At 37.7% G+C, this 17,622-nt stretch overlaps 1 protein-coding gene across 1 annotated transcript; it reads left to right on the top strand.

Moving 5' to 3' along the window:
* The first annotated feature begins 5,166 nt into the window (after positions 1-5,166).
* LOC117432915 (uncharacterized) lies at positions 5,167-16,565 on the top strand. Its single transcript, XM_059016744.1, has 4 exons — positions 5,167-5,309; positions 5,604-5,711; positions 14,360-14,428; positions 14,513-16,565. The coding sequence occupies exons 1-4, from the start codon at positions 5,246-5,248 to the stop codon at positions 16,024-16,026; spliced, it is 1,755 nt and encodes a 584-aa protein (XP_058872727.1). The 5' UTR covers positions 5,167-5,245; the 3' UTR covers positions 16,027-16,565.
* Positions 16,566-17,622: the final 1,057 nt, after the last annotated feature.

Genomic DNA, 17,622 nt, shown 5'->3' with positions numbered 1-17,622 from the left:
CAAGGGTACAGCAGCAGTGTCCCCCACTGGGGATTGAACCCACAACCCTCCAGTCAAAAGCCCAGAGCCCTAACCACTACTCCACACTGCTGCCCCATCCATGTTTCACCAACTCTACCCCATGTACAATCGTGCCTTTCACTATCCCTATGAAAAACTGTTTGACCAGATAATTGAGCTCTGCTAAAACCTCCTTGAAATGTTTCTTTCAAAATGCAAAAAACACACTGCGGTCATCAAAATGATGAAAATCAGTTTGACCCCTGCGTAAGGGGTTTGCACCACTTTCAAAATAGGCTCCATGGTGTCCTGAAGCAACATCCTGTCCTTGGTGTATAATAAAGGAAGATAATTGACTCCTGTTGTCCAAAGTAATTGTTCTCTTATACATAGCAGTAAACTTGGCATTGTGTCGCTTTGTAATGGTCTTGTTTGGTTTGGTTTCCCAGACTGCAGTCACTCTTCCTGCTGACTGAATAAGTTCACGAATGCTTTGCTTTTTACTAACGTATGCATTTAAAACAGCTTCAGCAAGAAAAGCTTAAAATAAAATATCAAGTCTAGGTCCTATCCAAGTACAAACCAGACCTGAACATGCTTAGCTTCCAAGAGCAGGATGAGGGCTTCTCACACTAATATGGCTGTAAATGAAGGAGCTCTGTAGTTTAGTGTCTCTTACAAATATACAGACATACTTTTTTTTTTACATGAAACTTGTACATTTAAAAATATTTGTTTTGCTATTCTGTAAAACTACCAAACAGATTTTCACAAACTATACCATCAAGTGGACACCAAGCGTGCCAATTGCCACCCCGATTGGTTTTGAAAGGGCCAACTTATAAAGTGTTATTATATATATATATATATATACACTACCGGTCAAAAGTTTTAGAACACCTCCATTTTTCCAGTTTTTATTGAAATTTACGCAGTTTAATGTCTCAATGTACTCTGAAATTAAAGCATAGAACAAATAAGAAATTGGAGATAAAAAAGAAATCATGGAATCGTTTTGTTTAACAAAATTTAATCTAAATTTTTGACTCATCAAAGTAGCCACCTTTTGCAGATATAACAGCCGAACACAATCGTGGCATTCTTTCTACAATGGAAATCAAATATTGTTCGGAAAGTTCTTCCTAACACTGTTGCAGAAGTTCCCACAAATGTGTTGCACTTGTAGGTTGCTTTGCTTTCACCCTTCTGTCCAGTTCATCCCAAACCAGCTCGATGGGGTTTAAGTCTGGAGACTGTGCTGGCCATTCCATGATTTGAAGCGTACCGTCTTGTTCTTTTCTTCTAAGGTAGTTCTGACATAGCCTGGAGGTATGTTTTGGGTCATTATCTTGCATGTTAGATGAACCCCTGACCAACTAGGCGTATACCAGAGGGTATTGCATGGCGCTGCAAAATGCTGTGGTAGCAGTTTTGGTTCAGGGTGCCACTCGCTCTGTGCAAGTTGCCGAATCTGGATCCAGCAAAAGAGCCCCAGACCATCACGCTTCCTCCTCCATGTTTGACAGTTGGTGTCACACACCGAGGAACCATCCTTTCGCCTACTCGACGGCGTACAAAAACCCTGCGTGATGAACCGAAGATTTCAAATTTTGATTCATCGGTCCATAAGACCTTCTTCTAGTCTTCAGTAGTCCACTGGCGGTGCTTCATGGCCCAGGCAAGCCTCTTTTTCTTATTTTGCCATCTTAGCAATGGCTTTCTTACTGCCACTCGACCTGTCAAACCTACAGCTTGAAGTCTTCTCTTTACAGTTGAAACTGAGATTTGCTTACTTTGACCAGTGTTAAGCTGTGCCTGAAGCTGTTGTCCTGTGAGCCGCCTATCACGTAAGCTGTTGACTCTCAGCAACTTGTCTTCTGATTCTGTTGTGGCTTTGGGTCTGCCAGACCTCTTCCTGTCAGAGTTTCCTCCAGTTTCCAAGTGCCTTTTGATGGTGTAGGAAACTGTACTGACTGACACCTTGGCTTTCTTTGCAATTTCTCTAAAGGAAAGACCTACACTTTTAAGGGTTATAATGGTCTGTCTGTCTTCCTTTGTTAATTGCCTTTTTCTCGCCATTATGAGAGCAATATACTACTTCCTGCAGTACAATACTGTCCAAATAATGCTTAAGAGGGTTTAGTAACACAGTCTGTTCCAACACTGCTTTTATACAGACAGAGGGTTTGTAAGTAATCAACAAAAGTTGGGACACCTGTAGGAATTGTTAGCATCAACTTTCAAGGCTTAATTTACTTCCATTGCTGCAGAACAGCTGTAAGTTGTTAACCCATTACTTGTTCCCTGAAAAAGGCCTTTTTGTATAACTCTGAAATGTACATTCTTTTTCAGTTTTTGGTAACCTAAACTTTTATTTTTAACCTCTGGCAGTTTACCGCTTACCTTTGTACCATTTCAGGTTTTTCACTGGACTTGAACTGCTTAAATTTCAATAAAAACTGGAAAAATGGGGGTGTTCTAAAACTTTTGACCGGTAGTGTATATATATATATATATATATATATATATATATATATATATATATATATATATATATAAAATTAATGTGTTATAGCAAAAAACAGATGATAAATGATGTGTATAATAATGTTATGATTTTTAATACTATTCTAATTACATAATTAAGAACAAGTTAATAGATTGTTCTAGTCACTTATAACAGATACCTAAAGTGTTACTTTAACATAAAAATGATTGCATCAAAACGCAGCCCAAACTTCAAACTGTTCATCAAATTATCTGTAAACTTTCCTAAAGTATTTGGTACAGTATTTGGTACTGGCACTGGGCTTGGAAGTTGTAAAACTGCCTTAATAATTATTCAAACAAACAATATAGCATTCTGAACAGTACTAAGCTTTCCATTGCAAATTATTTCTCCAGTTGATGCAAATGTGAATAATTTTACGCAATCTTTTGACAGCAATGGCAAGCCATTTTTGTATCCAGTTTAGGGACTTTTGTCACAGAGCACTGTTTTAACATGGAAATGTAGGATGAGACACACACAATACTACAGACGTACGTGAAGTTTACAATATGTATCATGTAAGTGGTTTTGTTAGACACCTTTTGAGGTTTTGCAGAGGATTTGACATATATGAATGACATGAGATGGGTACTGTTCATTATTATTATTATTTGTTTATCCAAGGCAACTTACAGAGACTTGGGTGTGTGAACTATGCATCAGCTGCAGAGTCACTTACAATTACGTCTCACCCGAAAGACGGAGCACAAGGAGGTTAAGTGACTTGCTCAGGGTCACACAGTGAGTCAGTGGCTGAGGTGGGATTTGAACCGGGGACCTCCTGGTTACAAGCCCTTTTCTTTAACCACTGGACCACACAGCCTCCTTAGGTTCATGGTAAGGTAGAGGGTTGTTTTTCTTTGACTAACCTCAAATGTGCTCTTTAAAAGCATGGGCAATAAAGACATTCACCCCAAGGTAAATGATTAATGTTTACATAGAAAAACAGATGTACTTTATCTCTTCAGTCTAATGATAATACAATATCATGACCTTCACAAAAAACAAACATAGCAGGAATTGTGCAATGTGTTAGTAAATTCATGCACTGGAAATGATGTGGCAGACTACATGTCGGAATGTTTTTAGAGGGAATTGATTGACATGTTTCTATAAACAGGGATGGGAGTTAGAGAAAGGCTTTTTTCACATTGGGTACACTTACCAAGTGTACTCAATGCTTTTCAGGGGAAACACCCTCAGATCAGATCACAAAAACAACTTCTGTTTTCTGTCCCTTCCTCAGTTCCAATTGAAATGCTCCCCAATCATCTTAATTAGCTCGTACTTCCCACTTGTCATATCAAATGCTCTTCTTTGAGTCTAAATCCTTTTAATCTTTTTTTTGCCATGCGTCATGCACAAATATGAGATGTACTGAGTTTTAACAAGAATATTTGAACTGCTTTGTTTTCTTTCTTTGCTTCAGACTGGATGAGCACGGCAATTTCAACTTTTGTACACTGTTGAATAAAGCAAAATCCTAAAGTTCTTTTTGATTTGGGTGTGAGTAGTAGAGACATCACAGTGACTATCAAGTCGCCGTGGCCCCTCCCCCACCGTTTGAGTGATAGATTTATGACCCTTAAACCACGTGTATTTTGTGGAAAAATGAGGGGGTGGGGGGTAGGGGGAGGTAGGGGTATATTTTAAGAAGGACAAGTAGATCATTTTAGTATTTTGTCCCTTGGACAAGATGTTTTATTTTCAAAAACTGCAGTTTCTTGCAAGCACGTATATTGTAACACTACTTACAATAAATAAATAACTGGAAGGGCAATGGAACTTCAGTAACACAGACACACTATTATTGGGCTATTGTTATTACTACTGTTTTTATTATTAATAGTATATTGCCCATGGTTACTCAAACACATAACATAGCATTATGAACAGTTTTCCATTGCGACCATTGCGGTACTGCACTATTATAATAGCAGTACTAAGCGAATTCTGTTATTAGTACTCCACGTGGGCAAGCAATATCACTTGTGGATAATGTATAAAACAGAGCAGCACCAAATGATTACAGTACAATATACGTTGCAATATAATGCTGCAATACCACAAGCAGTAACACATACAATCCTGCAGCACAAAGTGAATGTGAAGTAATGTTTATGTATTACAAAAAAAGCAGTTTTAAAACTCCATTATAATACCGAAGGTAATAATACAATATACTGCCTGCAGTTACCAACTAACTGGGCAGCACAAAGCAAACTCCAGGTGGACAAAGTGTGACTCCCCAGGCTAGCAGGCCATTAGAAAAAAAAATAATTGGATAAGTTTATTGTAAAATATATGCATGGTATTGGGGGTTTGTTATTTGCGTGTTATTCACCCTTACAGAATTTTTTTGTAGTATTATACTACAGGTATAATTGTGCTACAATAGGTTAGCATGAAATATAATAGTTGTTATAGTACACTAAAATCATGCTATTTTGGCACAAATATACTTTTAAGTATATTTTTTTTTTGTAAGGGGTGAGCAATGAGTTAAACTTTGCCTGCCCATCCCCACCTTCCGTCCCCCTGCCTTCTGTCCCCACCCCCTCGCTGTCCTCCACCTCCCAACCCTTCTAGTGCCCTTGTTCAAAGCAGCACCCAGTGCACCACTGATACATTAAGTCAAACCGCTGGGAAGCAAAACAGCTTAGTGGGGAAGAAAAAAGGAAATCGTGTTTGAACATGGAAAAAAACAACTGGAGCTTGTTGATAATTTATCTTTTTTTTCAATGTCAAATCTTTCAAGGTATGTTATTATTATTTATTTATTAGCAGACGTCCTTATCCAGGGCGACTCACAATTATTACAAGATATCACATTATTTTTTACATATAATTAACCATTTATATAGTTGGGTTTTTACTGGAGCAATCTAGGTAAAGTACCTTGCTCAAGGGTACAGCAGCAGTGTCCCCCACCTGGGATTGAACCCACGACCCTCCGGTCAAGAGTCCAGAGCCCTGACCACTACTCCACACTGCTGCCTCATTTAATTGAAATTTCCAAATTTTGTAATAATTTTTTTTTTTTTTTTTACAGTATGCTTGCTCAAGAATAACACAGCAGACGTTTCCTTTCGCAAAAACTATGTTAAAGAGGAAAATAATTATTCAAGCATGAAAGTTCACCAGAGACAAAAAAGATGGGGTGAGAGCTACTTTTCTGACACTATCATTATAGATCGCATATAATTTTTATTTTCATCAAAGTTATTTTTTACATTCAAAATGTAGCAGGCTTGTAGGACTCACTGATTACTAGTGCCATATTTGGAGTCAAAATAATAATTAAAATATAAATATATATATATATATATATATATATATATATATATATATATATATATATATATATATATATATATATATATATGCATTCAAAACAAAAAAACTACATTTTTGGACAAAGCTGAAAAAGAAGGGGATTTGAATGGGGATTTGTCAAGTAATGCCGTCACTGCACTCTTACTTCACCCATCCAGCACACACTGCTTAACTGGTACAGTAGGTGGGTTCACTTCAGACAGCATAAGTACATATGGGCAGGTCAGTGGGTTGCTGAGGATTCAAAAGTTATCTCTTTGTCCACTCTTATTGTCACTTAAAACTTTGTTTTTTGTTTTTGATTTCCATTGTGTTTTCACTGGAATGCTAATTTAAGAAAAAAAATATGTGTGGAAAGTACATGGAAATGGATAGCACATCATTTTTTTCCATTGTAGGTCTCTCTGTAAGTTTTAGGTATGTATCTCTTAATATTTGAAACAAACATTTCCATGTGTTATAACATTTTAAATACATTAGACACATATACATAGACTACTCATTAATAGCCAGTGTAGATGAATTGTCTGTTAACTTGTGTGGTGAAAAACAAACACTATGTCTGTATGTCTGTCCAATAGTCTATAGCAGACAATATAGCCTATTGGACAGTGTTTTTTTTCATCATGGATGAGTATCATTTTTTATATTTATAGGAAAATAATTATCCAGTTAAGTTTTCAGATTTCAGGAGTGTGCAGCAGGCCTGTGTCCATGGCCAGGCATGGTTTTTGAAGTACAAGAATTGTACTATTGTTACAGATCCATACATAGCCATGATTCTTCTGATATTGTTTTACAATGTAGTGAGAAATATTTCTATAAGATCGTTTTTTTATGTTTTAAAAGTTACAATGTTATTTATACAGGCACTTCAACCACTCTTTTTGTACTTGAAATCTTTAAACCCACATTTGGTTTCACCTTAGGTTACCTTTATTTTATTGGTGCTCATGGTGAGACAGAAAGGGAAGAAGGATGTGTAAAATATCCATTTAAAGAGTGTTGTGTGTACTGATTATTATCTGCATCTGTCACCTAATTAGTGTAGAACTGTTTTCTTTTTTTGCTTGTTGAGTTTCTGCTTAAAGGGGGACTCAAGCAGTTTTTGTGTGTGTGTTACATGCTCCAACAACTGCTTAAATAAGGCGTGTGTTTTGTTTTAAAAAAAACCCATCCTGACCACTACAGTGTTCGGTTTCCAAGGTGGCTTCAAATGTACCCTTTTTTTTTTTTTTTTTTTTTTTAATTTTAGTCGTCGCCAATTATTTTTACCCCGGTTTTCACCCCAATTTAGCATGCCCAATTATTATCTGTATCCCCGGCTCACCGCTCGCAACCCCCCCGCCGACTCGGGAAACGGAGGCTGGAACACGCGTCCTCCGAAACGTGCTCCTTCCAAGCCGTCATTTTTCGCACTGCAGATCCACAGCAATGCCACCAGACCTATAGTGCCGGAGGACAACACAGATCTGGCGGCTCCGCTGCAGAGCCACAGGCGCCCTATCGGCCACAGGGGTCGCTGATGCGCGGTGAGCCGTGGATTCCCCTGCCGACCTAAGCCCTCCCTACCCGGGCAGCGCTCAGCCAATTGTGCGCCGCCCCCTAGGAACTCTCGGTCACGGTCAGCTGTGACATAGCCTGGATTCGAACCTGCGATCTCCAGGCTATAGGGCACATCCTGCGAGGAGCGCCTTTACTGGATGCGCCACTCGGGAGCCCCACCAAATGTACCCTTTAGAAAAACTTCAGAACTTTCCCATCATCCTCATACTCGTGTATCTATGATGGGAAAGGTAGTTCTGAAGTTCTTATGAAGAAGGGTACATTTGAAGCCCTCTCGGAAACGGAGTGCTGTAGACTGCAATTTAATAGTGTAAAAAAAGTGGTCAGAATGTAAACAAAAAAACAATACACACCTTACTTAAATAGTTGTAGAAACATATGGGAACACAACACAACTTGAGTTCCCCTTTAAGGCTGTTAATTTATTTTTCAATAAAACCAAATTTCTACCCAAATATTTTTTCTTGATTATACATTAAAAAAATCCACATGTGGGCTCCCGAGTGGCATTGCATCCAGCTAAGGCACCTCACTGGAAGTGCAGGATGCGTCCCATAGCCCGGAGATCGCTGGTTCCAATCCAGGCTATGCCGTCGCCGACCATGGCCGGGAGTTCCCTGGGGGCCGAGTGCCACCCGGGTGGGGAGGGCTTGAGTCAGCAGGGTAATCCTTGTCTCACCGCGCACTAGCAACTCCTGTGGTGGCCGGGCGCCTGCGAGTTGGCTGGGTTGTCTGCGGAACTGTGTTTCCTCCGACGCTATAGGTCCGGTTGACTTCGCTGTCGACTTACGGTGTGTAAAAAAGCAGGTTGGCTGACAGGACACGCTTCAGGGGACACGTGTGCTTGTCTTCATCTGTCCCCAGTCCATTCAGGAAGGTGCAGCGCTGAGACAAGGTCTTAAGAAATAATTGGATATTCCAAATTGGGTAAAAATAATTGCTGATTCAAAATTTATATAAAAAAAAAAATCCACATGATTTCAACTAATTTTTTTTTCATTAAATAAATTAACATAAAAAAACTCTCCTGAATTTGGAAATAATTTCACCCAAAAATCATATACATTATATTACATATTGAGAGGAATGGTAGTTCCTCTAGAAGTTAGTAAAACTTGCCAGAATCTGCCGACTCTCTAACAGGACAAGAGTTTTGCTGTTTTATAAAGAGAAAATAAAGAGAATAAAATTGTTGATTTGCCATTCTCCTTTTCCCCCCTCGTACATTTGTAAATAAAAAGAGTTAGTCAAAGTCTTAAGTTGCAAAGTTCAATATAGTATATATCTTTATTAAGACATAGTGTATAGTTAGTAGGTATACTTCTTGCTAGCAGTTAAAAAAGAATACAAAGAACATTGAAATTTTCCAGTTTAAATGTGGTTTCTTGTGACATCATGTTTTCCTTAAAACCAATCACAAGAGAACACATTTCCAAGTTTTTACAATCTTTACATCAAAAAGATTCTTTCACCTCTTTGTATTTGGGGTAAAAATACCTTTTGTCATTTAATTGACCCATTTGAAATATCTGACACATTATTATTATTTATTTCTTAGCAGACACCCTTATCCAGGGCGACTTACAATCGTAAGCAAATACATTTCAAGTGTTACAATACAAGTAATACAATAAGAGCAAGATAAATACAATGACTTTGGTTCAAGTAAAGTACAAGTGTGACAAAACACAATTCAATAATACAGCAGATAGTGATAGTTACATCAGGATATAATTAAATACAAAATACTACAGGTTAAACACTTGGCAGATTAAAGTATTCTGAAGTACAGGATTAAATGCAGTAAAATAGGGGGCAGATAAGAGCAAAATAAAGCGCATTTAAAAGTGTCCCAGGATACAAACAGAGGAGTTCTACAGGTGCTCTTTGAAGAGGTGAGTCTTAAGGAGGCGCCGGAATGTGGTCAGGGACTGGGCAGTCCTGACATCTGTAGGAAGGTCATTCCACCACTGCGGAGCAAGGGTGGAGAAGGAGCGGGCTCGGGAGGCAGGGGAGCGTAGTGGAGGTAGAACCAGTCTTCTAGTGCAGGCGGAGCGGAGAGGTCGGGTGGGGGTGTAGGGAGAGATGAGGGTCTGGAGGTAGCTGGGTGCAGTCTGGTCAAGGCATCTGTAGGCTAGTACAAGAGTCTTGAACTGGATGCGAGCGGTGATCGGGAGCCAGACCTTCCCTGAAGGGGTTAACTTTGTATGACCCCCATCATAAACAAATCATTAGTAAAAACGTGTTCTACTATTTGGATAGAAGATGTTTATCAATATGTTTATGATTCTAACAGTGGACAGGGTCTACCCCAGAGGGTAAATGTGTTAGAACAAAAGATCAAAGAATACCTAATGCTTGTTTTTTACAACAATGCCCTCAAGTCTCATTCTTCTGTTTCTAGCAAAGAACAGGGAGCCTAGATTTTAATCAGCTCTGCGAGTTCTAACCAGAATTGGAGAGACAAAGATTTTGTCTTCAATACCTGGTTTTAACTAGAATGTTCATTTTATAGTAAGTTCATTCTATGAGTTATATTCTAAAATCTAATAGCCAATAAAAACCTAAATAAATGTCTCCCTATATTGTTGTTTTTATCTTGGCTCCTTTTTTGATCACCACTTGATCGCTCCCATTATTATATTACTTTAAACAAATACTAATTACAAAAAAAAAATCATATTTCTTTTTCGCACCCTAAACTATTTACTATCAAATACTGTAACATATTTCAGCTGTACATAGGGTGGCCATTCGTTCGATTTTAATAATGGACAGCCCGGCTTTCAGCTGGCCTGTCCCCTGTCCGGTACAAATCAATTAACAATAATAGCAAAGCACACTGAGACACACACACTGACACACACACACATACTGAGACACACACACACTGACATACACAGTGCTGTTATAATCATAATCTTAATTGTAATTGACCCCAGATCTGACCCTTACACTATTGTTTCTAACATTATAATGTGCTCGTATACCTTTTTAACCATTCATAAGATTGTACTTTGCAACCTAATATCAATACCTGTACACCACAATATGCATATTGTATTGTTTTCACCACTAACAGATGTACATTTGCAACCAAAAGAATCAAATACTTACACTTTTACACAGCACTGTCAAAAGGTCCCTTATAGCACTGTTTTACTTTCAAATCAGTACTCTCTTTTATATTACTTTACTTATTACTCAGTGTGCCCCGCCCCAGTGTGCATTTCTGTGTTATATGTTGCGTATGGTGTGTTAATGTTGGTGTATTGTAGTTGGTACACGGGATATAATGTGGGTAATGAGCACGAGTGTTTAAAATGTATAATTGTATTTAGGCACGGGATTGCACTATCACTTCATGTGCATTTAAAGTATTTATGTAATATGTGAGCACGAGGTTGCACATAATTAATTCACGTGCTGGGATTCAAGTGAATAATTAATTAGTAATTGAATCCCGGCACAACAGTATATATAGATGCACATTTCATTCACTCGGGGTTGTGTGTTCGTGATTGGAGACGGAGGTAATCATCATCATCATCATCATCATCATCATCATCATCATCATCATCATCATCACCATCATCATCATCACCATCATCATCATCATCATCATCATCATCATCATCATCATCATCATCATCATCATCATCATCATCATCCTCATCCTCATCATCATCATCATCATCATCATCATCATCATCATCATCATCACAACTCACCTTGTCTGTCTGTTTCGTCCACTGTTTGTTTAGGTAATCCGTTTTGTTTGACTATTTATTTTGGCGTAAAGTGCCGTGTCCCGTCTTGTGTTTTGTTAAACCTTTTATTTTCTGTTTGTTCATTTATTAAATGCTGAGTGCAAGCAAGCGCTCAGCTTCACCAAACACATCCCTGTCTGTTTTGTGTTACTTCCTGTTTCTGGTCTGACGTCACGCACTGCAGCCGTCTTTGTGACACTCTCTTGCTTGACTGTGTTTATTACCATACACATTCTCTAATCTCCTTCCATCACATTATTATTTGATAGAGTAAGAAATGAAGTGACATAAATATCACAAGTTAGAAAAACATAATAGCTGTATAAAACACAAAAGCCCAAAGTTAGGAGAAGCAATTAGGGCAATCTTGTCAAGCATCAAGCAAATAGGAGCAATGGGGAAGGTGCTGGGGCCCAACATTCACACAATTGTTGCTTCTAACTTGGCTCCTTTTTTTGATTGATTCATCTCCACTTGAAATACCTCAGTGTGTGTGTGTGTCTTAGTGTGTATGTCTCAGTGTGTGTGTGTCTTGGTGTGTGCGTGTCTGAGTGTGTGTCTCAGTGTGCGTGTCTCAATCTGTGTGTGTGTGTCTTAGTGTGTATGAGTGTGTCTCAGTGTGTGCGAGTGTCTCAGTGTGGGTGTCTGTCTCAGTGTGTGTCTCACTGTGGGTGTGTGTCTGTCTCAGTGTGTGTCTCACTGTGTGTGTGTCTCAGTGTGTGTGGGTGGGTGTCTCAGTGTGGGTGTGTCTCACTGTGTGGGTGGGTGTCTGTCTCAGTGTGTGTCTCACTGTGTGTGTGTCTCAGTGTGTGTGGGTGGGTGTCTCGGTGTGGGTGTGTCTCACTGTGTGGGTGGGTGTCTGTGTGTGTCTCACTGTGTGTGGGTGTGTCTCAGTGTGGGTGTGTCTCAGTGTGTGTGTCTGTCTCGGTGTGTGTCTCACTGTGTGTGTGTCTCAGTGTGTGTGTGTGTCTGTCTCGGTGTGTGCGTCACTTCAGCTTCTACAAAGAGCATTTAAAGTGGAGTGAAGCGATCAAAAAAAGGAGCAGAGTTAGAAGCAAGAATTGTGTGAATGTTGGGCCCCAGCACCTTTCCAAGTGTGCCTATTTGCTTGATGCTTGACAAGATTGCCCTAATTGCTTCTCCTAACTTGGACTTTTGTGATATCACCCCTTTAAATGGCTGTTGCGTTTTTCGAACTCGTTTTTTTAAATTGACAATGTTTTTGATATTTTATTTTTTTGATCGTGAATTCAAAGCGCAGTAAATTGTTTCAAATGTACACTCATTACACTCTAGAGTGTTACCAACTTATGTTCAAAACACTTTAGACTATTTGAAATGAAGAGTGTTCTAGGCGGGTTACACTGGTGCACGGCATGGTAGAAAAAATATAAGAAAAAAATTAATTAAAATAGTGGTGATAATGTGTTTAAATGAAACGTAATATAGGGGCAGGGAAACATATATTAAATGGGGGGGGAACAATCAGATACATACCTGTATAGGATCAAGGTGCTAGGAGAAAGGGTGTGTGAGTGATTGTGAGATATAAGGCGACCACATCAGAGGAGACCTGTAGACCTGGCAGCCAATGAGTTAATAGCTTGGAGAATACGATTAGCATTTGCTGCAAATGCAAATTGTGCATTTTCAAGATCCAAAACCAACTTTAGTGACAGGTACTTTACCATCTACATACATATCAGAAACATGAATTCTTCCTCAACAACTGCCTTTCCTAGCCTGTAACCTAGCTACTGAGTTTTGAACATATTATGATTTGTTGAGAATGCTATTAGAGACACCAGCGAGCAGGGCATTCCAATAACCAATCCTAGAGAAAACAAATGCATGAATCTGTTTTTCAGAGTCGCAGTCTAGCTATATTTCTGAGGTGAAAGAATGAAATCTTGCCAGTTTTCAGCGCATGTGGTTCAAAAGTTAACCATCCATCCATCCATTAACCGCTTAATCCTTTACAGGGTCGCGGTGCGAGACAACACCCTGGACGGGACGCCAGTCCATCGCAGCAAAAGTTAACCAAGGATCAAAAATCACATTTTTCATTTTTCATTTTAGATCTGAACTCAAGCATGGTACCATCAACTGACAGATTTACAGCATTGGTTTTATGTAGCTGATGGGAAGTACCTAACAGCATAACCTCAGTCTTGTCACAATTTTGGTGTAAATGTTTTGCGACATCCAATTCTTTATATCAGAGATACAGGCAGTATGAACAGAGGCAGCAGCATCAATATGAGGTTTAGAATGGGAAATTAATTGTTGATGTCCTGATAGATAAGAATTAAACCATTTAAGGGCAGTGCCAGAGATACCAAATAAACACTATAACCTGTCAAGTAGTATATCATGATTTACAGTGTCAAATGCAGAACTAAGATCCAAAAGAATTACAATAGATAAACCACCTGAGTACCATTAGAAGATCATTAGTGACTTTAACAAGGGCAGTCTCAGTGCTGTGTGGACGTTGAAAGCCAGATTGAAAAGGTTGATAAAGTTTGTTAGGAGTAAGGTGACGGTTTAATTAGAACAGCTCGTTCTAATATTTTGAAAAGAAAGGGCAGATTTGAATGGGGCCAAAAATTATTAAAGTTATCCAAGGCCATATGTGATTTTGATGAAAATTAATTCCTGGTATTCAAAATGAACTTCAGATATCTCAAAATGACTACCTGTTAATTTCGAGCTGTCGCTAATTTATTTTGAGATAACGCAAAATGAACAGGAAGTCACTTTGAGATATCTCAAAATTAAATTGAAATATCTCAAAATGAATGTCGATATCTTCAAATTCAGAAAAATACAGTTACTGTATTTAAACATTATCGCAATGTCTAAATCATTTTGAGTTGTCTCTAAATCATAACTGGCCTTGCCAATCCTGAGAGAACATGAAAACAACAAATCTTCAAACAACACATATCTGCAATGCAAGAATACAATGTGACACTCGCACACAATATTAAATGTGTTGTACACATTTTCATCACCCTAATATTGATGTTCATAAAGCTTGGTATAAAATTTGAATCCATAAGTAACAACATATTCTGCGTCTGCTAAGAAATAAATAATAATAATAATAATATTCAATTGTTTTATTCAATAGTGGGATTGCTGATACAGATTTCCCTGGAAGCAACAGACTCTGCATTGACAGTGGTAAACTCTTTGAAAGGTATGTTTCTCTACATTCTTTGGTGAAGGTTGTGTCCTTTTCAGTTGGTCCGTCTACAATGTCTTGTTTTTTTTTGCATTGCAGGTGGCTGTGTTTACCGTCCCAACATATGCATCTACAGAGATAACATTGTTAAGTTCGAAATCCAAGAGCAAAATCTTTCCAGGATCCTAAACGAAAAATACGAAAGTCTGTTGACAAATATCGAAAAGTTTGCAACATCCATTTTTCAAAACATTGAAATTAATCGCCACATTGAGGACATTGTCACAACTGGAGCACATGTAAATTTCTGTATGTCGCTGTTAAATAACAAAATCAAATTCGAAGAGTTTAAAATCAATAATTCAGTCGTGATGCATTTTCCTAATGTTTCTGAATATTTTATTGAAAAGTTTTACAAGGAAAGGGAAGTCTATTTTAAGAATCTGGATATTGCACAAAAAGCATCCTCTTTATTGTACCTTGTTAACCGCCTTACATTTAAATCGCTCAATAGAATCATATCTAAGATATCTTTTGCATGGTCTAGTAAAAGTATGTTGAAAGAGGAGACATTCAAAACATTTTATCACAAATACACACAGGAGTACCTGTCTCAATGGAAAGTTAAGTCTGGTGTTTTCATTGGGCCAGTCACACTGTCAGAAACTCTCAAGGCAAAAGTCAGAGGCTTTGTAAAAACAGCCAGCATTTATATAAGGGATTCTGCAAAGGATTTTTACAAAAGCAAAACATTTTGGGGGACCACGGCAGTATCTCTGACAGGTGCAGTGATATCACAGAGCCTGCAAGCACAAAGGTATATACAGATTGAAAATGAGATGAAAAACTTGGTGGAAAATCACAAATCTTTACTTTTAAGTCTAAAAACTATAGAACAAAACATCACTGATGCAATGCAAGATGTAGATGAAAAATGGCAAATCTCTCTAGATTTTTTTAGGAACATGACCTCGTACATAAACGACACAAAATCATCTTTTGAAGAGATACCCACAGAGCATCAATTCAAGTTAAAATACATGCCCAGTTTACAAAAACTGTTAGAAAACAACTTTGAAAATATCAATGTTAGCAATATTTTAATGAAACAGAGAATATTTTTAAATTATCTGACTGAAATGAAAGAATCAATTAAAAAGGTCAAAGCTGTTTTCTTGCTGGAGCTACACCTTTTGCTAGGGACTGAACGGGAACTACACCACAACAGGGAGGTTGATGATATTGTTGCTATTATAAATGGACATCTTGACAATGATGAGACTATGCATCAGAAAGTTGACAAGAAACGAGTAATCTGTCAGATAGCTGAATGGCTTGAGCAAAATTATTATGATTATTACAACTTAACTTATTTTAGACAAAACTGCCCAAACTATTTCGATATGGATGTGATAGAGGTAGAACGCTTAAAACTCAAGAAAACAATGACAGTGTTAAACTCCATATTGATGGTTTGTGAAATGTCTCAGTTTAACCAATGCCCCCCTCTTTCACACATTTCAGAAGTCCTAAATTTAAGTGAAGAAGAAGCAAAAAGAAAAATCAAAAGTCTTAAGCCACACCTAACTATGTTCAATGGAATTGAATTGTGAAAAACGTTGACAGGCTTTTCAGAGAGTAAATGGAAATGCAACAGTTACACACTGAGTCTATCATTGTTTCAAATGATAAGGTGATTTACATAATCGGGCAGCAGTGTGGAGTAGTGGTCAGGGCTGTGGACTCTTGACCGGAGGGTCGTGGGTTCAATCCCCAGTGGGGGACACTGCTGTTGTACCCTTGAGCGAGGTACTTTACCTAGATTGCTCCAGTAAAAACCTAAATGGATAATTGTATGTAAAAAATAATGTTATATCTTGTAACAATTGTAAGTCGCCCTGGATAAGGGCGTCTGCTAAGAAAATAATAATAATAATCAATTTTGAAAAAAAATCAGAAAATAAATGTTAAAGGTTTTTCACACAATTTCTGAGACAAAACGATGTTATATTTTATATTTTCTTTTTCTTGTGTGTTCTTTTCTTATTATTAGTTTTTAAAGCAACCTGAAAAAAAGTCTCCTTAAAGGTGATAGAAGTTACTTATTGTATACAAAATTGTTTACATAATAAAAATTATTCCTGTACTTCTCCCCATTATAATGCAATATTTTTGTATAGTTTTTTTTCCAGCTGTGCACATGGAACTTGTTCTAAATACCTCAGGGATAGATGGTGTAAAAGAACATTAAAAAGTATTGCCAAATGCATCAGATCCAGTTGGCTGTTATATACAGTATGAACCCGTTCTCTGCTGAGGCCCTGGTGACACATTGTGTTACAGGCATTTTTTAAAAAAAATTTGGGACGCTCTCTTACATTAAATTACTGTTTATTTTAATACTCCTGGCAAACTATATATATATATATATATATATATATATATATATATATTTATATTACTACTGTACTATATATTTTTTTGTCAGACTCGGAAGTTTCTATTGGTGCCAAGTTTCTGTGGCCTATCTAGTCATGCAACTGTAACAGTTATAGACTATATTTAAATGGTTAATCAACGGGTATTAGTTTTAATAATTAGAAAGTCTAAATAACATTTATTGTTAACGGAAAGTGAAGCACGGTACAGTGTTTAAAAGTAAATCAATAAGAGTTTGTGATCTAGTGTTTCCTAGGGGGAATGTTTTGGGGGGAGCTCACTCCCGCTAGAGGAGGGAAAAAGAGCGTGTGTCTTGTGGTGGTGTGCTCACGTTATACAGCGAGAGAACAGTCCATGAGTTTAATGTGGAATGCCTGTAATGTTGGACTGTGATTAAAAATCACCTTCTTGAAGACAATATCTGGAATGGTCTTGATTTACAAACCCACACGAAGTCTCGGCAGTCTTACATTATTATTATTATTATTATTATTATTATTATTATTATTATTATCCATGTTATTGTGCGCAGGTCACCACTTACCTTGTATTACTACCGATGCCATTCTGCAAATCTATTTTCTTTATTGTAAATGCTTTTGAAGACCGTGACGCATCAGATCATGGGTGAGTGTTTGAGCCGTCTCTGACTTCATTTACTGATGAATAATTATATTATCTATGCATTCAGACACTCCATCAGTAAACTAAAAACACGTATCCCTGTATTTCACATCAAGTGTTGTGTTCAGATTTGTTATTATTACTAT

The sequence above is a fragment of the Acipenser ruthenus genome, chromosome 53 (genome assembly GCF_902713425.1).
Source record: "Acipenser ruthenus chromosome 53, fAciRut3.2 maternal haplotype, whole genome shotgun sequence".
NCBI classification, from domain to species: Eukaryota; Metazoa; Chordata; class Actinopteri; order Acipenseriformes; family Acipenseridae; genus Acipenser; species Acipenser ruthenus.
This window is presented reverse-complemented; position numbering and strand designations above follow the sequence as displayed.

What these genes read in the sequence shown, in the direction of transcription:
- LOC117432915 (XM_059016744.1), top strand. Translation starts at nt 5,246, where the DNA reads ATGGAAAAAAACAACTGGAGCTTGTTGATAATTTATCTTTTTTTTCAA. An exon ending in TCAATGTCAAATCTTTCAAG is followed by an intron (nt 5,310 to 5,603) that starts GTATGTTATTAT and finishes TTTTTTTTACAG; the next exon opens with TATGCTTGCTCAAGAATAAC. An exon ending in CCAGAGACAAAAAAGATGGG is followed by an intron (nt 5,712 to 14,359) that starts GTGAGAGCTACT and finishes TTTATTCAATAG; the next exon opens with TGGGATTGCTGATACAGATT.